The sequence below is a fragment of the Asterias amurensis genome, chromosome 3 (genome assembly GCF_032118995.1).
Source record: "Asterias amurensis chromosome 3, ASM3211899v1".
NCBI classification, from domain to species: domain Eukaryota; kingdom Metazoa; phylum Echinodermata; class Asteroidea; order Forcipulatida; family Asteriidae; genus Asterias; species Asterias amurensis.
Window position 1 is genome coordinate 15,969,672 of NC_092650.1, and position 24,554 is coordinate 15,994,225.

General features: G+C 37.6%; 1 protein-coding gene across 1 annotated transcript in view; it reads left to right on the top strand.

Moving 5' to 3' along the window:
• The window catches only part of LOC139934537 (endonuclease/exonuclease/phosphatase family domain-containing protein 1-like), a 43,868-nt gene extending 19,670 nt beyond the window's left edge, over positions 1 to 24,198 (top strand). Inside the window, exons 3-8 of the mRNA XM_071928793.1 lie at positions 2,758 to 2,809; positions 12,487 to 12,594; positions 13,423 to 13,638; positions 16,827 to 16,881; positions 17,302 to 17,496; positions 18,363 to 24,198. Of these exons, the coding sequence (XP_071784894.1) occupies positions 2,758 to 2,809; positions 12,487 to 12,594; positions 13,423 to 13,638; positions 16,827 to 16,881; positions 17,302 to 17,496; positions 18,363 to 18,547 (811 nt within the window). The 3' untranslated portion in view covers positions 18,548 to 24,198. The remainder of the gene's footprint in view (positions 1 to 2,757; positions 2,810 to 12,486; positions 12,595 to 13,422; positions 13,639 to 16,826; positions 16,882 to 17,301; positions 17,497 to 18,362) is intronic.
• The last annotated feature ends 356 nt before the right edge of the window (positions 24,199 to 24,554 follow it).

Here is a 24,554-nt window from a genome sequence, read left to right on the forward strand (position 1 = left end):
TGAAATAGGTCTTTCAATAAGAAAAGTGGTTGTTTCTCCCTCCCTTTTATTGTAGTCCCACAACGAGGATCCACAACAGATTTTGCAACGACGGACGGGCGGACGGATGTAGCGTGTGTGTAGTAATGTATCCTGCAGCGTGCACATTATGCACATGTACACATGCGAGTTCGTAAAGCTAGCAATCTGTTAATTGCGCTGCTCAATCTCGAAATTGCACAACCGATGTTGGGGGGCACCGTATTGAGCGATGTTCGCCGACGGGTTGCGCTACGCCATCATATTTGCGCCGCCTGGAAATAAAATTCCCAATGTTACTGGACTCAACAATCAGGCGGTTTGAAAACGTTTTGTTTGACCCCGGCGCGGCATAGTTCTTTGCGTACGTCCATTCACCATTCTGCTGTGCGTGGTTGACCTGAAGAAACCGCTGGCCGGCTGACACGACGAGTGTAGCCTGGATGTCTGACGTCAGTATATAAAGATCGTGGGATAAATAGACAGGGGACGAGTCTATTTCGCTGAGACACGAGTATAGCTTGAATGTCTGACGTCAGCATGTACAGATCGCTAGGATAAATAGACGGGCACCAGTCTAGTCTAACCCGAGTTGCGCTGAGAGGGGGAGCTGAGGGCGGTTGATAAACGTTTTACAAAGGAAACACGGATCGGAATACAATTGTGGTGGGATTTTCAAAAGGATTTTGTCATCACACAGGCAGGTTTCTGTTCTCGTTGAAGAAAAAAAACATTATTATTAAAATAGTTTACGAACGATCTTTCTTTTAAAAAATGCCGTTTTTTCTCTTAAATATTTATACGTCGGCTTACAAGCCGCCCGGAGAATAAACCGCAGGAGTTCAAAAAAATGTCAAAATCAACATATAAACCGCGGTTTATAATCCGAAAATTACGGTAGATCTTTGTCATTTTGATTGGAAGATACAACTTTCAAAACAAACAAAGCGTAGGCCTACAATTTTTGATTGTGAAATTACACCCGTTTCTCTTTGGGTCGGCCTGTTGGATTCAACAATCACAATGTGCGGTCTGTACAGCTATGAGACGCGCAGTAGCCGAATTCTAGTAATTTTACTAATATGCCTTGCAGTAACACTGCTGGGTTACCAAAGACACGCGCACGCAGTGATGTTTTTACTCGGCTTTTTCGTTCCATCCGAAAAGTACTATTGCACGCTGCAATAGTACTTTTCCGATGGAACGAAAAAGCACGGTGAGTGACTCAGCGTGCAATGGTACTTTTATTTGCTATCACGTGACGGACAATCCTCCAATCAAATGGCAAGGATCTGCTTGGGTGTTATATAATATACAAATATTGACTGCTTCGAGTGGCATAGTAAAACTAGTCACTCGAGGTGATCCCAGGAGCAGCCTATCTTCCCGAGGCGAAGCTCCGGCTGCTCCGGGGATCACCGAGAGTGACTAGTTTTACTATGCCATGAGACAAAGCAGTCAATATTTGTTTTATAACACCCCATTCACTTGGCGAACTTCCATGTAGAATCTTCGCAAGAAATTGTCCAGTTCTTCGTTGTTCATGTGATCTACTATCTCCAACGTTGTGTTGCGTACAGAACAGTACTGTTGAACAATTCTTTCGACTTATTTTATGATTCTTTTAGTGTTCTTTGAATCTGCTGGGTCTTTAAAATCTCGTAATTCATCTTCAGTAAGTAAAACAAATCGCGGACGGGGCTCATTGTCCTCCATTTTCCTGGTAGAATCGTCAAAAAACTTTACGTACGTCGCGCACAATCAATCGTCAAACAAGAACTGTAAAATCTTACGTTGAAACACCGAGTTTTGACAAAATAAGAGGGTACCAGACTACTGCTGTTGTTTGTTCTCTAAACCGTATTTCAAATGCACATATGTTGTTCATACACCGGGTTCGAGGTTGTCAAGCAGCTCGTTTAAATCAATGGTAGTCAATGTAGTCTGGGTACCAGGGTATCCATGCACTAGAACATCGGTTGCTAGGCTATCGTTGAATAGTCCAATGAGTAGTTACTTTGGTCGGTGAACATGTACAAGAGTAAAAATACACAACACCATGTGACACGCTCTCGGCCAATCAACAGATAGAATCAAAGGAAGGGGTGTTATAATATTATATACCTCATATAGAATCCTCTAATCTGATTGGTTACAAATGGAGTCATGGAAATAGCTATGCCCCCTTTTTCTATCAAGATGACGTCATAGTGACTATGCCCGCTCTGAAAATAAGCAACTATGATATGTATAATGTACGACTAGCGTCATAGCGTCATACCAATTACGTCACTAAATGTAAGAGCGCCCTCTAGCGGCAGATTAAACTCATCTCAAAATACACTTCTACTTTATGTCTGTGGCAGAGTTTATGATAATTGTTTCAAAATGGGTATACATAATCTCCTTCATAATAGCAACTTAAATCCGTGGCGTCTTAGCTTGATGACGTCATCATGCGTCATGTGGTACTGCTTTAAAGGTGCACTTTTCGAAGTTGTTTTTCTGCCAAACCAAAAGTTCGACTGAGGTGAAACTTGGTGTATTGTTAGTCAAAGACACTAACTTCTTGAACTCGAAATGACGTCATGATGACACCATCATGTTGTTTTGGAAATTTTGGCAAAGCAAGATGCAATATTTGTTTTTCACACCAGGCTTTTACTCCCGGAAACCGAACACCTAGAGTTTGTTATAAAACAAACTCTGAATTTCTAGTCTTTTTTGTTTTCTCTTCAGGTTGAGCGTGGTTGTAGTGCAAGAACTAGCAGACAGGGATGCTTTGGCTGTTGTAAGTATTCTTAAAGCCGTTATAATGGGAAACCCACTTTTGTTTCGCCGTGTCATGACATGTGTTTAAAATAAAACCGTAATTCTCGATATCGAGAATTGATATTGTTTTAATGTTTTCTCAAAAAGTAAAGCATTTCATGGAACAATAATATTTCAAGAGAAGTCTTTCACCGTTACCTTCTGTAAACCCTGTAAATTATTTGTAAATCTGTGAACTTTCTTTTTTTCTGTACCAAAAGTGTAATGGCTTTAAATGTTAAATTTTCAGAGTTGTAGCCAGCTGGTTTCAGGTGTCACAAAGAAATGAATATTCTGCTGAGATTGCACAAATTGTTGCAATTTTTTTTTTTTTTTTTTAAATGAACAGAAACCTTCCCATGTCTTTTTTTCACATGTTGTCAATCTTTAAAATTTAAAACAAATTTCTCTAAGGAAGGAAAGCTGACAGTTTAGATTATCTATACAGCAATGTAAGGTCCCAGAAGCTGGGAGAATGATTGACAAACAAACCTCTGCAGTTTGTTATACCATGGAGCAAGTTCGAGTGTGCACAATGGTTAACTAAAGGTTGACCGTTTTGACTCGAACCCAGGCTGGTCGACCATTGGTTGACTACTGTGGTCGACCATTTGGAACCAGCCTCGAGCCCATGGTTTCTTCGCTGGTCCCAACAGCATGTTCCGTTCTAACATGTGTTAAGCGCAGAAGGGAACCAGTGACACTTAAGCGAAAAGGTTGAAGGTTGACTAGACTACCAACGAGTCGTTCGGGTGAGTACTTCACTGCGCATGTGCATTGCTACTGTGGTCAGCCACTGGTGGACTAAAATGTGCCCCCTCGAACTTGCTCATGATTTTGTATACATTGTACATGTTTCAGTTTGTTATACATTGTTTCAGTTTGTTATACATTTGTAACACTTTTGTTTCCTCAAAGAAGATAACTTTGGTTTGACCTGGTTTTGTGATGACCTGGTTATGCATGAACATGGAAAGTGTATTGACATCTGCATTTGTACCTTTTCTATTTTATCCGTGGTTGGCATTGTTGTCCTAGATTTTAAGTATTTATGATGTCATAAATTTAATTGACATCTGCTGGCTTATTTTAGTTTGGTGCTTTTCTATTATTTTTATCAGATGTTTGTCATTGTTGTCCTAGAGATTGTATGTATTTATGGTGTCATAAATTTAATGTACCTGTCTGATGTAATGGTAGCGATCATAACCAGTTTGGCCTACAGGTTAAATTACTTTACACAACCACACACTCAAAAATATAAACACATTATTTATGACTTTAATATTTACATCTGAGTAATTTATGAGCAGTTTAAAGGCAGTGAACACTGGTAATTATTCAAAATAATAAATAGCATAAAACTTTACTTGGTGACGAGTAATGGGGGGAGGTTGATGGTATATTTAAAACATTGTGAGAAACGGCTCCCTTTGAAGTGACATAGTTTTCGAGAAATTCATTTTCAAAGTAATCATCAAAGTTGCGAGATAATATTGGAAGAAACAACTCCCTTGTCACACAAAGTTATTTGCTTGTAGATGCTTGATTTTGCGAGGTCTAAAAATCAATTCAAATATTTAAGTGAGAAATTACTCTTTTCTCAAAAACCTGTTTCTTCAGGGGGAGCTGTTTCTCACAATGTTTTATACTATTAACAGCTCTCCATTGCTCTTTACCAAATAAGTTTTTATGCTAACAATTATTTTTTGATTAATAACCAATACTGACCAGTGCCCTTAAACAAGTCGGATTTTTAAACAAAAGATTAAGATTAAACAGATTTTATTGTCATGATAAAAAAACATGAAATTTGTCTTCCCTGTGTAAAGGAGACTATACAATACATACAAGAAAGGCATAGCAAAAATAGACAACAAGAATAGAATTACAAATACGGATAAATATACAAATATAGAGATAAAAATATGTGGCGAGCTTGTAAAAACTACAACAAATGAGAGTGAACCAAATTATCTCGACCATCTACTGTTAAAAAGCTGAATTGCACAGGGGAGAAATGAATCTTTAAACCTGTTGGTCTTTAAGCGTAGTTGCCTGATCCTGCCTGAGTGGTTTTGGATAATGTGAGGGTGCAGAGGGTGGTTGGGGTTGCAAATGATCTTATTGATTTGGGAAATGATACAATCATTCATAATCTCCCGCATGCCTTTAACGTCAGCTCGGCCATTTTCTTTTTTTTTTTGTAGCCGAAATGGTTTGTGAAATGGTGTTTACTACACACATGATTGTAGCCCATAACATTTTCACTAGACAGTAATTGAAATACCAGGCTAGTGTTCAGGGTGAGCCCTGAGACCAAATATGATCAGAACTTAACAGTGAATGATTAATATTTTCCAGACAGTTTAGTTCACATGTCAACATATATTCAAACAGCTGATCGGTCGATTTCCTCTTTTTCTTTTCAAAACAGTGCTATAGGAAACTGAAAAATACTGTACAAAAGTTTAATGTGATCGGCCATTTTTTTTTTTTTTTTTGGAATTAGAAAGTTGCACATAAGTCTGGTAATTATTGAAACATGTTTTCCTGTACATTTGTAGGCCGGGTAAAAGTTTTGAATTTTTACAAGAAATGTTGTACTGAGGCTGCAAACTAGGTAAATAAATAATAATAATACGAAACATTTATATACTGAGAACAGAGCGCTTTACGGGAGACGAGGACAAAAAGAAAAAGAAACAAACTAGGATGGGTTGGGGAACAGAAATGTCTTCAGGAGGCTTTTGAATACAGGCAACGAGATCGCCTCTCTCAGACCAGCGGGAAAGCTTTGCATGAACTGTTATTTAAGTGCCTTATCATGGTTGAGTGGTCTAGTGCATTGGACTTGAGTTTTCACCATGTCTGGTAGCAGAGTCAATGGGACATGGTATCAAATCCATAGAGTTATATATAAGAACTAGAGAGCGCACTGGCCTATATACGCGCCCCGGTATGTGAGCAGGCGGCCATTTTCTAAGTTGACAAAACAGCTATCTCACAGCGTGTGTTTGTGCTGCCATTTTGTAAGTTGAACAAACAGCATCGTGAGCGTTCAATAAAAGAAACCTCAAACATGTATTTCATATTCAACGCGCGTGCAGAATGACGCGCTTGTCATCTTGCGGTCCCGTGGCGTTTGTGCACGAAGCATCACTCGTGCGCCCTCTAGTTCTTACATATAACTCTATGATCAAATCCTATAAAACATGAAGGCCTACAGATGTCCTACATAATATGTAGCTTGCATTTCATCATCCGGCAGTAATTTAGTGAGTGACCAGCAGAACCAATTATCATGTCATTTCACTGGTCCATCACCCTTTTCACTGACTCCGTATTTCAAATGAAATTTAGGGATGTGATTTTCAACATTGAAGTACTTGTACATGTGTATCCAGTCGGACCACTTGGAGTGTCTGGTCTTTTATAACTAGTATTTGGAAGAGTTTTTAAAGGGAGAATCACAAGTAGTACATTACAATATACCTGTGAGGTTCGGTATTGTGCTCTCCATTTGAAAGTCATTACTGCATACTCCAAAGGAGTTGAGGATGTATCAGTACTACAATGGCTACGTGCTATATACATGACATAGATCTGATTTTTTGCCTTGTTTGACCTTAAAGTTAATATTTAATTCTTATCGGAGCTATTTTTGTAGGTTGAAGTTACATAGTACAAGACACCAGCTTTCATTCACGGTAATTTGCAACCCCAACAAATCTACAAATGATAAGTAGTAGGCTATAGTAAATTATAAACTAGAAATGAACTATTGAACCATCTCATCCCTTAATAACTAGTATGTATACAAACAGGTGTACATGCCATGATTGATTTTTCTGCATTGTCAGTGGAATTTAATGATAGGTTTTTGAATGTTGACATTCTGAAACAGCATTTAATCTGTTAACAATATTGTGAAGAAGAAAAAAATATTTTGGATAGCTTACAAATTTTTTTGGTAATGAGCAATGGAGAGCAGTTGATATTATACAACATTGTGAGAAACAGCTCCCTCTGAAGTACTTTTTGAGAAAAAGGTAATTTCTCACTCAAATATTCAGAAGCCTTTGATTACTCATCTAAAAGCACACACATTTGAGCAACAAAGTTTTTTTTAAATATTGTTCGCTTGCAAATTTGAGTCTAAATTTTCACAGATTTTTTATTTGATGCATTTATGTTGGGATACAAACTAGTCTTTGACAAAATTTACCAAAGGTGTCCTGTGCCTTTAAACATGAACATGCTTTGAGACAATGGGTTTACACTGTTTTAAAAAACACTGCAGAGTATTTTTTTTATACTAAATTCTACATTTGGATTACTTTATGATTTAAACACAAACCTACTGAGTACTGATTGATTCTTTGACTTCAATGCATCCATGCCCTGAAGAAACTCATAAATCATTCACCCTGTTGAAGATAATGAGCCTTTTTTATTCTGAAATTTACAGGTACCTGTATAAAATGTCGCAGCTAACTAAACATAGTTTTGCATTGTGAATTTATTTTTGAGTCAATGAACCAGGGGAAAAAGTCTTGTTTTTATTCAATTGACTGAAGACATAGACTAGGGCTTTTATTACCAGGATTATAATAAAACTGACCAAATAAAAAAACCTTGTGGGACATTGTTCCAATTTAGTGTCTTGGCCAAAATTCACAAATTTAAGTCCAGGATGTCCTACAGCTTGACTTACAAAAGGCATTGTGTACAAAACTAATGACGTTTGGCATACAAAGACACTGGACACTATTGGAAACTGCAAAGACTAGCCTTCACAGTTGGTGTATCTCAACATGCATAAAACAACAAACCTGTGAAAATTTGAGCTCAATCGGTTGTCGAAGTTGCGAGATAACAATGAAAGAAAAAAACACCCTTGTCACACGAAATTGTGTGCTTTCAAATGCTTGATTTCGAGACCTCAAATTCTAAATCTGAGGTTTCAAAATCAAATTCGTGGAAAATTACTTCTTTCTCAAAAAAGTACCCCTTTTCAGAGGGGGCTATTTCTCACATAGTTTTATGTTATTACACCCCTTACAAATATTCTGCCTTTTCATTGGTTTAGAGCGCGTCACATGATATGTCTTAGTTTTACTAGAACCGGTGGTCGTGGATTGTAGCATTCCGGTCTGTAACTTAATAGTACAGTATTTAGAAATGTTTGGGGTGTTATAAAACAAATATTGACTGCTTTTACTCGTGCTACGGTTAAACTATGACTCCCTCAGTGAGCAGCCAATGTTTGTAGATGTATACTTTCATTCTCTCCCCATTACTCATTACTAACAAGTAAGGTTTTATGCTAATATTTACTTTGAGTAATTACCAATAGTGTCCAGTGCCTTTAACGTGTCTAACTTTATAGTGTGGTAATGAATAGACAGTACAATACTACAGAGTACAATTGGAATGCACAAAGCAACCAATGACAAATATTTGTTTTAAAATGGACTAGCTGAGCCGATGGCAAAGTGTCTTTTAACAGCAGCCGGCCATCAGTCCATTACCACACAGTGTAGAACGGGTCATCAAACTTTTATTTCCGTTTTATATTTTGAATACCTCTGATTAAAAAAATACAAAGTCATCAGGATTTGTGATTTGTCATTATGACAAGTTATATACCTCCATGTGACCAGTCTTCAACCAATCAGATTGAGAGTGCAAACCCCTCGATTAGTTTATTGATAGCGAATATTTTGAAGTTAAAATTGAATTTGAAGTAACATTGATTTCTCCGTGCATTTACTCTACTGGGGTTTCTTTATGATTAGGTGCTAATTCAAGGTAGTAATGTCTGCAGAATTTGTCAACCTTTCATATAAAATTAGTCTAAACCCCAGTATTGTATCATATTGTAATCCAAACTTTTGTGCAGCGTTCACTTGTTCGCTCGTTTTGGAGATTCTAGTCAGATTGTTGTTGACCTTTGTCCCGATAACAGTTATTAACTTAGACGTTCATAACATAACACAGGCATGCAACTTTTCAGCTGATCAGCTGATTTCCTCTTTTTCGTTTCAAAAAATCACTCGTTTGGAGATCCTTATCAGATTGTTGTTGAACTTTGTCCATGAATTACAGTTTTGACTTAAATATATTTTCTGTATACAATATGTTTTTTTTTTAACCTGAAACTTAATACAGGCATCCACTTGTTTTTTAGCTGATCAGCTGATTTCCTCCTTTTTCTTTAAAAAAAATCGCTCGTTTGGAGATCCTTATCAGATTGTTGTTGAACTTTGTCCATGAATTACAGTATTTATATATTTTCTTTATACAATATTTCTTTTTTTTTACCTGAAACTTAATACACGCATCCACTTTTTTTTCAGCTGATCAGCTGATTTCCTCTTTTTCTTTAAAGAAATCGCTCGTTTTGGAGATTCTAATCAGATTGATGTTGAACTTTGTCTATGATTTTCATTTTTTACTTATATATTTTCTGTATACAATATGTTTTTATTACCTGAATTATAATACAGGCACGCAGCTTTGAAGCTGATCAGCTGATTTCCTCTTTTGCATTTAAAAAATCGCTGGTTTGGAGATCCTTATCAGATTGTTGTTGAACTTTGTCCATGAATTACAGTTTTTACTTATATATTTTCTTTATACAATATGTCTTTTTTAAACCTGAAACTTAAAGGAACACGTTGCCTTAGATCGGGCGAGTTGGTCTTTGAAAAGCGTGTGTAACCGTTTTTTTAGAAAGATGTTGTAGAAGTAGAATACAATGATCCACACAAACATACCTCGAAATTGCGTGGTTTTCCTTTTACCTCGTCGACTAACACGTCGACCATTTATGGGGGTCAAAATTTTGACTCCCATAAATGGCCGACCATGTTAGTTCGCACAGTAGAAGGAAAACCACGCAATTTCGAAGCAAACTTGTGTGGATCATTGTATTCTACTTTTAAAACATCTTTCCAACCATATGCATTTTATAAAAAACGGTTACAAACGCTTTTGTTTTGACCAACTCGTCCGATCCAAGGCAACGTGTTCCTTTAATACAGGCATCCACTTTTTTAGCTGATCAGCTGATTTCCTCTTTTTCATTAAAAAAATTTCCTGGTTTGGTAGTAGTTCATAAGCAGGGACGGTTCTTTTCAGAACTGGGGAGTCTCCCAAATTCTGAAAATTTTACTTCGCAGTCGTAGAAAATACAGAAAGACAATTATATCTCAAGATCTGCAAGTAGGAGACAAACGCCTTCTGGCGATAGTTATTTTAAAACTTTTATGCTCTCCTGGGCGCCCCATTGTTGTTTTACTTTGTTTTCTTAAATATTTTCAATGTACATGTGCTTGTTAATGTGATTGCCCGAATAAATATTAAAATATTGGTAGATACACACATGATGTTACCGCAAACCATAGGCCAAACGACTCGCGGTACAAAAACCCAGACACAAACCAGACAATGTATTTTAAGTTCGCGGCATGAACCCGCATTTATAATCAGTCAAGTTCAACTCAATGTACTTCCTGAACCTGTGAACATTCGATGATCTCATCACTAATCGCCAGCAGTAATATCAAAGATGTCCTTTCAATTCATATTTTATGCTGTTGTGACAAATACATTTGTGGATGTGGAGTCATGCATTTAACCGTTCAAGCCTGTTCTTCATTGAATTGTAAAGTCACATCAGTGAACTGTGGAAGTGTGAATGTTTCCACCAGCAACAGACCACTAATTCAAAGCCCGCCTCGCTCCCCAAGAGGTGCCCCCCTAATCCATGCTCATGCAGTTATGTGAAGAGTTCACCAAGGGTCAAATGACTTTCCCAACAAAGCATTGACAATGCCACGCCACACAATGATAATTTCATGCAGCTTTTTCAATTTTCTGCTTGACAACTTTTTTGTAGATTTGACTGTGTAGTGTCAAGTTTCGAAGTTGTCCTTTTCTTATTTCCTTCTCACTCATCTACGTATATCATGTAAAGTAGAGACGGAAAGTGGGGCTTCATGGTGAAATTAAGTTCTGTGGTCTACTCATTTTCTAATTGATTGGAGTCTTTTTTGTCTTTACTTTATGAAAAATGTTTGGAATTCAACTTACACTATGTATGTAGCTGACTCAAGATTACCTCATGTTACGCTGTAAACAACCAATGTTTGATAAGTGCAATTTTTGTCAAAATTCTAAACGAAAATTGATCAAGCAACATTCAAATACTAGGTCTTTCCTATATGTTTTATTATTTATTTTAGTTCATTCGTGAATTTTGATTATATTACATGTATACTCAATCAAAAAAGCATCGGATTGGACTTTTTGTCCAAAGTGATTTTTATTTTGTACACACCGATTTCTTTTTGCTGTTTGATGATGTCATATTTCAAAATTCGCTACGAAACCAGTAGTAGCAGATAAAACAATATTTTACTGTTATTAATCCTCTGGTGGAACAAATTCAGGCATGATTGGCAGAATGAGGTTTCTGAAAAAAAATCCTTGCCAAAGAATTTGTGTTTCAAAAATTTTAATTTTAAATTTTTAGCTTATTTCTATTATCTGTACATAATCAAATGCATAATTGCACTTGGGTATATCATGCTTTAAATCTTCGCTCTTTTGGACATTTTGAAGGGGCACTGTTCTCTGATACATGTAAGTGGCACTCCTTTGTAGAGTGTCACGGCCGAGTGGTTAAGAGCATCGAATTCAAGTTCTGGTGCGTTTTCACTAGAGTGTGGGTTTGAATCCCGGTCGTGACACTTGTGTCCTTGAGCAAGATACTTTAGTATAATTGCTTCTTTTCACCCAGGGGAATAAATGGGTACCTGCGAGGGTAGAGGTTGATATTGTGAATGAAAAAGCCTTTGGAGCGATATAAACTGTTGCCCAGGTTGTATACTCCCAAGGGAGCTGAGAAACATTAAAAAGGGATGTTATTGGCCCTATGACCAGGGCACTAATGTAAAGCGCTTAGAGAATTAAGTATTAGTTAAAAGGCGCTATATAAATCGAAAGTTATTATTATTATTATTAAAACCTTAACTTGTCTTGAAACCTTGCAAATGGCACCACAGCAATTGCTGTGGGTGCCAGGGGTTTAATTGGAGTGTGTAGGCCTAGGTATTTATGTTCTTAAAGACTCTGGACACTGTTGATAACTGTCAAAGACCAGTATTCTCACTTGGTTGTATCATATGCATAAAATAACAAACCTGTGAAAATTTGAGCTCAATTGGTCATCGAAGTTGCGAGATAACTACGGGGGAAAAAAAACACCCTTGTCACACTAAGTTGTGTGCTGTCAGATGCTTGATTTGGAGACCTCAAAATCTAACTCTGAGGTCTCAAAATCAAATTTGTGGGAAAATTACTTCTTTCTCAAAAACTATGTCACTTTAGAGGAGCCGTTTCTCAAAATGTTTTATACTATCAACCTCTCCCCATTACTCATTACCAAGTTTAAAACCTTATAATTATTTTGAGTAATTACCAATAGTGTCCACTGCCCTCAAGAATATTTTATATGAATGTAATTTAAGTACAAAATTGGATTTCATTTAAAAATGTTTTCTTAGCACAGTACTCAGTTGACACCCATGCATTAAGCGATTGGTTTATTGTTTGATTTATTTTGTGACAACTTATTTTTCAATGTAGATCTGTAATGAGTTGAATGACCCATCGCTGGCTGTTGTCAGAAACTGGCCGAGCCCAAGAGGGATCTGGAAATGTGAAACTTCAAAATCAGCCGGGAGGATGTTCCAGGTACTGGAGAATTTAGGCAAAAAGAAAAATTTCTTAAAGGATTTGGGTACCTTTTCAAAATGTCCATAGACTTGCATTAAACTTACAGGGTTTGAAGATAATGATAGTGGAAAGCTTCCCTACAAATATTACTTACTGAGGTGCTGTAGTTTTTGATAAATGAGTAAAACAATGTCATGAAAATACGTTTGTAAATGATTAAAATAATTTCCGTCTCATAAGATGAAAATTATTTTCATGACATTGTTTTACTCATTTCCCAAAAACTACAGCACTTCAGCATGTAATATTTTCAGGGAAGCTTTCTACCATCATTATCTTCAAACTGTGTAAGTTTAGTGTAAATCTGTGGATATTGTGTTTTTTGTCCTACAATAGTGACAAACCCTTAAGCGTCCTTTAAATCAAAAATATATTAAATGGCCAGCCAACACATTTTTAATATGGGCTCTTTCTTCAGAAACAAAGTGATTCCCCCTACATGTAACTACTTCAAAGTATTTTCCACTGTGCATTGATCTGAGACACAGCTAATGATACAGAGTGTCTAATGTCACAGAGAAAGAACAAAGTCAAATGCCATTCAACTTTTATTGCATGGCCTCACAACACAAACAGTTTGGAAACCTGGCATCATGCCTGAAGCTTGCTCTTCAGCAATGATTGCCCTTTGAATAATTTTGTTGAACCGCTTGCCCTTGGTGAACTTCAAAAATATTTTGTTCATAGCCCACCATTCAAATTGGTTTAGCTGCCACCCTGCACTTTACTGAACATTAACATTTTGTGGAACGGATGTTTTTTCCTTCCCATTGTTGAAATCTCCAGGGAGTAGAGTACAACGGTTTCCTGTGGAACACATCCGACGATGTGACGCTTTCTGATTCAAGCCTCTTGCACGTCTCGAAGAAGGGCAAGAACGGTCATACCTTTTCCCGCCAACCATTTCTTGGCTACTTCAAGGCTAAGAAACTGGACTTTGTGCTCGTGTCTGTACACCTAAAGTTTCCAGGGCTGAATAATGGCACAAAAGATAAACTAGAGGTAAAGTCATTTCGTAATGGAGGCTTCTAGTGGCATTTCTAAGCTACATTGTACATGACCCTTAGGCCCAATTTCATAGAGCTGAGTGAAGCTGTTGATTCCCCGTACTACAAGACCGGGTCTTAGATTCACCAGCAACATAGTGTTAGCCAGAGGGGTGTCTGGGTGTCTTTTGGACACCGTGTTTTTAATTTGGACACCCTGTTTCATCTGTGATTTACATGTAAATTTATTGTAAGTGAACAATTTGGACACCCAGTTTTAAAATTTCCAGCAAATTTGGACACCCTTTTACCAAATCCTGGCTAAAACCTTGACCAGCAACATGCTCCTTGTTCCTCGGTCTCGTCTGGCCAGCTACGGGGACAGGGGGTTTTCCTTTACAGCACCCAGGCTCTGGAATTCACTCCCTGAAAACCTCAGGAAAATCCATGACATCTCCATCTTTCAGCATCAACTTAAGACACACCTGGTCACACTTGCTTTCCCCAACACTTGAGAATTTTCCCTCTTTCCATCTTGACCGGCGCCTTTGAATGGTTTTCACCAGATTTAGCGCGCCTTTATAAATGCTGTGTTATTATTTTATTATTATTATAAAGCAGACAATTTTGCTTAACACTTTTCTGCTCAGCAAATATTGTTAGAGTACCAGTCAAATACATGTAGGACCAGTGCATATGACATTCATAAATTGGCTGGTAACCTTGTTCTGGTAAGCATAATGTTGTTGTTCTTAGCTACTTGTTGTGCTTTGAAGCAGCTCACAGGAACTTGGCCCAAGGCCCAGTTTTACAGAAGTGCTTAAGCAGAAAATGTTGCTTAACAAATGTCTGCTAAGCAGGAATGAGAAGAATACCACTTACAAATTGTACATGTGACATGGCAGTTTGGATGGTAACCTTATTCTGGTAATCAAAATTGTATTGTGCTCAGGTATTTTTAGTGCTTTAAAGTAACAACTCTATGACGCTGGGCCCTGGGCCCAATTTCATAGAGCTGCTCAAGCAAAAAATTTGCTTAAGCACGAAAAATAGCTCGCTTATTTTTCACATGTTACTGGCAAGAATGTCATGCCATATACATTGCTTGTGACTGGTGTTTAGCTGTTGTGTACTTAGCATAACAATTGAGTGGAGTCTTGGCCGGTAATCTGACTTTACTAAGCAAAGATTTCTTTGCTTAAGCAAAATTTTGTGCTTAAGCAGCTCTATGAAATTGGGGCCCAGGTCAAACAAGATTGTACATTTCAGTTCCTGTAAGGTTATAGATGTTTTCCCTTACACCTACCATGCATACAAAGTAAAGGGCTTGAAAGCTCCTTGAAATCTATAACTCCAGGGGTGGATTGCACCAAGCGGTCTTAAACTGGTCTATGCGCTATAGCCGGCTAACTTGAGACGCGCTCAGAATGTCAGACAGTCTTTCATTATAGCCCGGTTGCAATAGCACATGTAGCACATGGTCTATATTTATAGCCAGTCTTAAATCTTAAGTCTGCTATTAGCTGGCTATAATCGGTCTTAGTTTTGTTTTTTTAAAGATGGGGCTGCATTTGTTAGTTGTAGACGAATTGATGCGACGAGCTCTACAACGAGACCGAATATTTAGAGATATATTACACCCATGAGAGGCATTATAATGGTGATACATTGTATCGTAATATGTTCCCAAGAGTGAAAATGATTGGATCTGATGATTTTAAGCTAAGCAATAAGAACAATGCAGTAACACCAGTGCTGCAGATGTGCTAAGTATTATGGGACATTCGATCGTATTGCATTACTTTTCGCCGACTTATCTAAGACCGGCTTATTGCAACAGGCTTAATGACTGACTAAGCTAAGACCGTCTAAGGCAGATAGCCGGCTATAACTGACTGGTCTTAGACTGCTGACTAAGACCGCTTTATTGCAATCCGCCCCAGGGGTCACCAAAAGGTGGAAATGCCATCATTTTAACATGCATCCTACTATTTGGATACTAGTTTCAATGACTTACATGTACCCATGAATAATTTACAAACCAGCACAAGTTAACCCATGAATAATTTACAAACAAGCTGTACATGTACCACTAGAGCTGACTCCAAAGTCTGGCTCTAGAGTCCGATATCATGTTCACCTTTGCCTGGTTTTTGATAAACCACATGTCGGCCTACAGTAGATATCTTACAGTGATAGGTTATCATTTTAATAATCAAATTGACTTGTTAAGGTGTCAAGAGTGTCTATCCATGAAAGTGACCTGATTCGAGTTAAAAGTTTGTTCTGCCTTTTTGCCATTAGCCACTTATAGAATAATAGAATAGAATAATGTTTTATTGTCACTTGTAAAAAACAAATATTAGTACAGTGAAATTCGTTTTGGTTTTGCTGTCTAAAATTATGTTATATAAAAATTACACTAAAAATTTACCATTTATACAAAAATACATCGAAATATAGTATTAGTTAATACAAAATTATGACTGTGCATACATATGTGGTGTTATTCATTGAACTTTTCGGAACTACCAAAAAGGTTATCACAGGATCACATGGTTGGCGGATGCGGAAAGCGCTCGCCTCTCACCAAGGTGACCCCGGTTCGATTCCCGGACGGGGACATATGTGAGTTGAGTTGTGCGTTGGTTCTCTGCTGTGACACAAGGGTTTTCCAGACCATCCGGTTTTCCTCCCTCGGGAAAAAAACAAACACTTTTGATCTTGGCTGTGCTCCATGGTCATAATGGGTTGATGTGGCTGGCAGCCAAAGGCGCCCTTGCATGCCTGCTTCTCGAACACGTTGTAGCCGCGTCCTTCGCAATTCAGCTCCTAGCTGCGAGTAAGCATGATAAGCCCCCAAGTTGTAATGATTATACTTATTTGTTATGCTTGTGATGTTTTTATTTTTTTATATTTTTGTTGTTGTTAAGACTATTGTTGTCACAATGTAACCTCGCCTTCTTTTGGAGGTGTTAGGCGCTATAGAAATACGGTTGTTATTATTATTATTATTAAACAAAGTAAATTATGCAAATGTTGTTATAAAAAACACTCTTTCAAGAAATAACGGAATGTCTTCAATGTGCCGAGTCACTCTCGATAATCGGCTGTGATATGCTGAAATTTGAGGTTTCATGCAAGAACTTGCCTGTTTTTTTTGGGTTCAGTGCTTATTTTTGTCTTTTTTTTCATGTATTACAGGAAGAGATCTGCCAGTTGGGCCTTCTAACAGATGCACTATCTGCTCAATTGCCAGGTTAGTCATTACTTATAATGGGATTAATTTTCTTTTATACATGAAGCTGTGAAAGCCAGTTACTATTAGGCCTCCCCCCCCCCCCCCAAAAAAAAATGAAGGTTTAGCGTCCCTTTCTTTTTCAAGAAAAAGGGAAGAGGCAGCCTTTTTTCCACTTCTTTTTTTAAAAGGCTGGTCGGCTATTTTTCACATTTATTTTGTTTTCAACTAAGATCAATAAAATGTATTCTTTTTTGTTAACAACAAAATTATTTCAGTTTCAATTCACTTTATTATCCACTATGGGAAGTTCATTACGGCCATATAGACATCAATTTACAAAAATTACATTTGTTGTTGTTGTAATTACTTTTTATGAATAAGACACCTAGCTGTAATGTTATCTTCTTTTTTTTCTCCTCCCCCCAACTTCCTTAAAAGATGAGAAAGATGTTTTGATCATGGGCGACTTCAACAGCGGTCCGTCTGCACCAGACTTTAAGGCACTGACTTCGGCCGGGTACAGTAATGCCATCCCTGACGACGTCTTTACCAATATAAGCAACAAGAATCCAGAGGGCTCACATTGCTATGACAACGCTTGGTTCAGCAAGAATTTAAGCAAAGCTCATACCGGTAAGCTGCTCTTTTTTTATTTGAGAAGATAGAATTAGCTGTTGCAAATTGCTTACCAACCGAAAGGACCCATGGTATAAATGCACAGATAATAGTTAGTGGCTTAGACCCAATTTCATGGCTCTGCTTACTGAACCCTTGTAGCACACAATTCTTTGATACGTAAGCGCAGAATTCCGCGGTAAGCAGAGCCATAACATTTTTGCCCTGACATTGGGCCCTAGCAGAGTTGTATTGGACAGCTATAATGGCAACACAAAACATTACACATATGAATGGTGTAAGAGAAGCAGTGAAGTGGAAATACATGCTGGAGAGGGGTGGGAGCACACACATGACACAGCAGAAGCAAGGGGGTAAAGAATGAAAAGGGAGACAAAGGGGTGGAGGGAAAGGGTAGGGTTGACCACAAGAAAGGGTAGGGTTGATCACAAGAAGTTTGAAACATAAAGGACAATATCAAAGGTGGGAAGATGGAGAACAAGTAATTAATTAGTGAATAGGGCAGGCTACAAAGGAGGATATCTGTTGGGCAACAGAGAAGGCAAAGACAATTCATATTATTTATTTTGCTGAGCCTTCGAGAAAGACACTGCAAGGTCGAAACATCAGACCATTAACTATTTTTGGAATTTATTTATTTATTACATTATACACTCGGCACATAGACCCCCCAATAGTTACAACACAGCCTTGCATGGTCGATTTGGATTTTAAACCATAAAACAATAATGTGTGCGCAAGTGCTGGCAGTTGTAAAAAATAAACCTTCAGGCTCAGGAAGTAATAAACTATAATGGCCCTATAAAGTCGCAACTACAAATGATTTTCAAACCAATCTGACGGTCTCTTTGTTTTGTTCTCAGGTGAGGTCCGTGTCATCCGAGAAGGCTTGACACATCCTTTGATACCGGACGACTGGTCCTGGGGCGGGGTCGTGTCCGATCACTGTCCGCTCTGGGCGGAGTTTTATACTGACCAAGACCTCGACACCAGTATCCCGGGACTCTTCACTCGCTTGTCCAGAGTCAGGATTTTTTCTGAAAAGTAGAGGCAGAGCTAGACTGAAATTAGCCAAGATGCAGACATTTTTACTCTGGTGTGTTCTTCCTGAGGTAAAGCCTTAAAAGCCTTGGTTTCAAGTTTGTGGCTAATTTATGTATTTTTTTCTTTTCTTATGCTGGATAGACAATGCAGCGCCCTCTTGTGACTGAATGGCTTTGTCGTAGGGAATTGTCCCTTCTGTTATATTTGTACATGCAGCTTCCTGGTTTGAATGTGTGTACCTACACAAACACGCAAACACACAAACTTAGTGTGTTAGAGCACCTGCAATCGGGTACATGCTAACTAAATTTCAATTTCAATTATTTATTCATCATGCCAGCATGAAAATTATTAAAATATAAAAAAATACACTATATATTTATAGTAAACAATTTGTTCATCAGATAAGCAGCTTAAACCGCGCAAAGCATTAAATCATGCTCAAAGACACATTTGGAAATTGTACCTAATGAAAAACTGCAGGCCTCAAAATAACCCACATCAATGAGAGACTTTTTGAAAGCTCTGCCACTAGAGGGCAGCAGACCTACCAGGTAAGGGTGCACAACTCCTATAGCAAACAATGGTAAATGCTAAAAATTCAAAAATACTCAAAAAATATTTAGAAGTCTCTCAGCCTCTTGAAAATTAAATCAGATACATTGTCATACAACCAATCTCCAGATTTCTTCTCAATTTTTGGTAGGTCAGCATTTTAGAATTTTTGCTAATTACCCTAGAAGAAACGCTCCAAAAAACTCATGCACACCGCTTGTTATCCTTGGGGAACTCGTGTCCAGTACGTCCTGTTCCAGAGCAGTTTGGTTTATGTTGGCAATGTGGTATGAAAAACAAAATACAGTTTGGCTAAATCTAAAGACAAAATCAAAAACACGCAAAACACAAGGTATTTGCTGTCAGTGACTGTCACTCATGCTTCTCCTATTCCTAAGTTGTTGACATTACCTGGTGAAGAGTGCCCTCTCTTGGTGATTGGCAGATAGTCTAAAGTTTCCCATTGTCGTGGTGCCCTATGCTTATGCTGTGGTGCCCTGTGTAAGGTTCCTGTGCAAATATTCCTTGTATAGGTGCCCCTTCAAGAGCGAAAATCAAGGCCTGCGTTTGTATACATTTTTTGCATTGAATTTCCAATTTAATCGCATGATCTTTCGCATCAAAACCAAAGAAAGTGTGAGCCAGTTAATAGCTTTATTTGCTATATAAAATAAAATAAAATTTAAAAAAAAATCAGTATTACATGTACATCTTTGTAAAAAAAAAAATAGTAATAAAAAACTAAAGAGAATAAAACTTCATTCTTTTTAATATATATCAGAGGATATGCACTTTCAGTTATGCAATTTTTTTACCTGTTGGCACTTGTTAATAAATGTAATAACCAAGGAATGCACAACCAAAAAGCTCTATTTCAGAGCACAACAATATGAAATATCATCAGCCCCACAGCAATGATTTTGATATTATTTGATATAAACTTGAGGCTGTTGCATGTGATCAAACGATGAAAATGGCCGTCAGCTGTGATCCTATTACACCTCCCCCCCCCCTCCCAAAAAGGGCCCAAATGTACCCTCGAGGGAGGAGGGTGGGGTGGGGATGGTACAGTGCAATCTTTATGGAGCTCGATATTGCAAATAGTTGGTCAACAGATAAAGTTTTTCTCAAAACTTCATGAGTTTTGATAGGAGATGATAACCATACCATACATACTAAGGGCTGTGTCTGAAACGGCGACTTTGGCTAGAGCTACGGCTAGATCGCGCGCGTCTGCCTATTCCTCAACACTGGTAGACGCGCTGATCTAGACGTAGCTGTAGCCGAAGTCGTCGTTTCGGACACGGACTAAAATTCATCAGGGATGAGAGTCATTTCTGACACAAAAGTCTGAGAATGAGATACACATTCTAAGGTACGCTTTGAAATGATGGCATTTCCATCATTTTGGTAACCCCTGGAGTTACAGATACCGAGGAGCTTTTGGAACAATGTACGCAGCTCTAGAAAATAATTTTCAAAGGCTTAGTTTCTTTAAAGGAACAAGCGTTTACTTTTGGTTTATATTCCAGCATCTTCCATGAATTACACAATCCGTCATAATTGTTCACATTTGTTTTGTATATATGGGATTTGAGGCATTGCACAGCGAGGTATTCATGTATGTTTGGTTTGCGATAACACCATGTGTATAATTTGTGCTGGGTAGATTATGTGTTTTTGAGAATTTGTCTTGCTATATATTCTACTATCGCGTTGTAGATTTTGCGTAATGCAGTAGACTGCTCTACTATCCTTCTACTAACATAGGGTAGATTTTCAGAATTAGGGGAGAAATCTCAGTTCTGAAAAAAAAAAACAGAAAAAAACGAAGTCTCTAAAATTATGAAAAATCTACTTCGTGTTAGTACAATATCTGGCATGACAAGTTCTCAAAAGAACTTTAAAATGTACCCAATAAATAGATATACATGTATGCATGGTGTTAATGCAAACCACCACACATTGTACATGTTGGTAATTTCTATGAACTCGTATAATTATGAGTGTTTATGTACGTACATGTACCTTGCATATTATACCAAAGACGGGAGATATAGCCATTTTATAAGTACATGTAGATGGATTTCTTTGAGTCCTATAGATTGATCACAAGGTAACATTTTCAGTATTTTATAAAACTATGCAAACATAAATGGAAAGGATTGTTACATATAAGCCTTTTTGAGGTTATACATGGCGGATGTGATATACGTGTGCTGTTTGGTTTGTGTGTATACACACAAATTTACGCAAACCTTATACATGTTTTAAAAAAAAAAAAATTGTTATGCAAGTCGCCAGACACACAAGGCCTGAAGGCCACTTCAAAGTGTGGGCTACAATTATTTTTGTCCAGAGGCCGTTGCCACCTACTTCTAGGGCTGAAACAGGGTTACCCCTATTACAGTCCATCCGGATGAAGGCTTGGGTATCATCAGTCCGAAGCCTGGCCGGTAGAGCAGAAAGCAATACCTCCCCAATTTTATGTAGCAAGTGTCACAACCGGGATTAGAACCCACACTCTGCTGATCAAACACCAGAGCTTAAATCCGGTGCTCTTAACCGCTCGGCTATGACACTCCACGACACATTGTATAGCATTGTGTCCGCCATAAATCTCTAAAAGGCTTATGGATTTTATCTGGCACCGAGTGAATTCGGAGGTAGCAGGTACAAATCCTGTCCTAGTAAACCATTTCTTTGTTCAACCCAAACGTGAATAAGAATGTACCCAGTCAGATTCGCATGTGGTTTATTTTCCATAAAGTTTATTGTAGCCACTTGGTGCTCCACTCATTTTTTAATATTTTTTTGTTATATATTCTTTTGAACTTTAGCAGAGCTTTTTTGCTAAAAGGATTTCTGCTCAAACTTTTTTTGAAAATGGGCTTCATGCTAAATACAAGAGCATTTGTACTCCAGGGCCGAAATTTCATAAAGCCTGTAAGCACGAAAATTTGCTAAGCATGAAATTTCTTCCTTGACAAAATCAGGATTACATTGCTTGTTACTGGTATTCAGCTGTTGTTTGCTTATCCTGAAAAGCACATGGAAATGTGGTTGATAATCCTGTTTAATCAAGGAAGAAATTTCATGCTAAGCAAATTTTTGTGCTTACAGGCTTTATGAAATTGGGCCCTGGTCGTTTTGATTCTATGCACCATGTGCTCCAGGCAATGTTCAAACAGTATTTTAGGGAGCAGGCAACATTCAAACAAAGTATGTCAGTCCAATGTGCGTTCTTAAACCAACTCATTGTGAATTCTGTGGACTGTAGTGTATAAAATATCCAACTCAACCTTTTGGTATCCTACACATGTATCATTCTTCACTCTTTTGCACTGAGACATTTGTGTCTCGATTTAAAAAAAACTTTAGATGTTGCACAAAAGTGCTCTGTGCACGAACATTGTTTCTCAGAGCCACTTGTTTGGAGTGTACATCTATGCTGCTTAAAAGGCACTGGACACCTTTGGTAAATACTCTAAGAAATTGTTAGCATAAAACTTTCTCGGAAACGTAGAGAGAGCTGTTGATAGTATAAAACATTTTTTGAGAAACAGCTCTCGCTGCAGTAACATAGTTTTTGAGACGGAGGTATTTTCTCACTCAAATATAAAAATACTTTGTCCAACAAGGGTGTTTTTTCTTTCATTATTATCTTGCAACTTTGATAACAAGTTTTAACAGATTTGTTATTTTATGCATATGTTGGGATACACACAGTGTATTGTCTTTGGCAAAGTTACTAGAAGTGTCCGGGTGCCTTAGTGCGCGAAACAAGATTTTGCTGATTTTAAACTGACGTGTAATGTAAGTTCTATTTTATGAGGTTTGTTTCTGCCCTAAGTTGGTGAATTGGACAATTTAAAGAAAACTTTTAAAATTGCTCGACAACTTTTTTTTCCCTCATAAGAAAATGGTGATCTAGCAACAAAGCTCTTCCACCACTCTAAACAGATAACGAGGCTTTCAAGGGAGCAGACTATTTTAGATGCTCGCGGTTTTGATTGTGCTAATAATAATAAGCGAGGAACCAAAGTTTTGAAATAATGATATATTGAAATAATCGTAATATTTACATGTACTCTCTTTTCTTTAATACTTTTGAATATTAATTTCTTTGCTTTAGTGCCTTACATATTTATCATTATTTTTCTGTGAATGCACTCCAAGTTGTCTAGTATATTTTCAAAAGACTTATACCAATGAGGTTCCAAATTAGTTTATAGATTTTATATCAAAAATTCCTTGTGTGCAAAGATCAAGTTGTGTTCCTGTATTAAAAATACATCATGAGAAAATAGAATTATCTTTTGCAAACAACTTACCAACCAAAAGGTCTGAGGTTATACATATTGCAAAAAAAAAAGTTTATGGCCTGTCGTTTCGACCCTAGCAGAGTCTTTCTCGTAGGGTGTTGTCATTTAGCCTTTGAGAAAGACTCCGCTAGGGTCGAAACGTCAGGCCATTAACAATTTTGTTTGCAAAAATACATCATGAGAAAATAGAATTAGCTTTTGCAAACAACTTACCTACCCAAAGGACCGAGGTTATACATGCAAAAAAAAACAATGGCCTGTCGTTTCGACCCTAGCAGAGTCTTTCTCGAAGGGTGTTGTCATTTGACTTGGCCTTTAAGAAAGACTCAGCTAGGGTCGAATCGTCAGGCCATTAACTTTTTTTTGCTAACTTCATGAGAACCGCTTCGTTCATCTTCAGAAAGAACACAATCAATGTACAATGTACTGCTGTGCTTGTTGAATCATGTTATGCAATGTTTAGTAATTGGTCCCAAATGTACTGAGAACTGACAGTGATAAAACTGCTGGCAGTTCAATAAGGAATCAAAAGATTTGTAAATTTATTTTAACTTCCAATTTTTTTTTTCTTCTTCTTTTTAAATTATTATTTATTGCAATATTGAGTTGGCATTTGGCAAAGAGCAAAATTAATAACTTGTAATATTATCTTATGGATTTTTGTAACTTTTTGTTTTGTACTGAATGATAAATGAAAGTGAATAAGAACAAAATTAATTTGTGTAAAATTGTAGTGTTTGTTTGTTTGTTTTATTTATGACTACCTTATAGTTTGAGAATGCAAAGACCATGATTCCGGGATTTGTTCCTGGAGAAGTTTTTGATTATTGGAAGAGGCTAAAGGCCCGGTCACACAGGCCCCGATAACGAGAACGAAAACGATAACGATAAAAATGCACGCCCTCAATTGGTTGAATGAGCATGGGCGTATTCTGCAAGGAGCAATTCCACCAATCGCGAGCGTGCATTTTTATCATTCTCGTTTTCGTTCTCGTTATTGGGGCCTGTGTGACCGGGCCTTAAATGTACATTGTACCTTCTTACAGAGAATTTCTTGTGACAAAGGTTTGTCACATCCCCCTGCTTTGTCAGAAGAAATTCTGAACTTTTACAGTTCGTGAGCAACCCGTT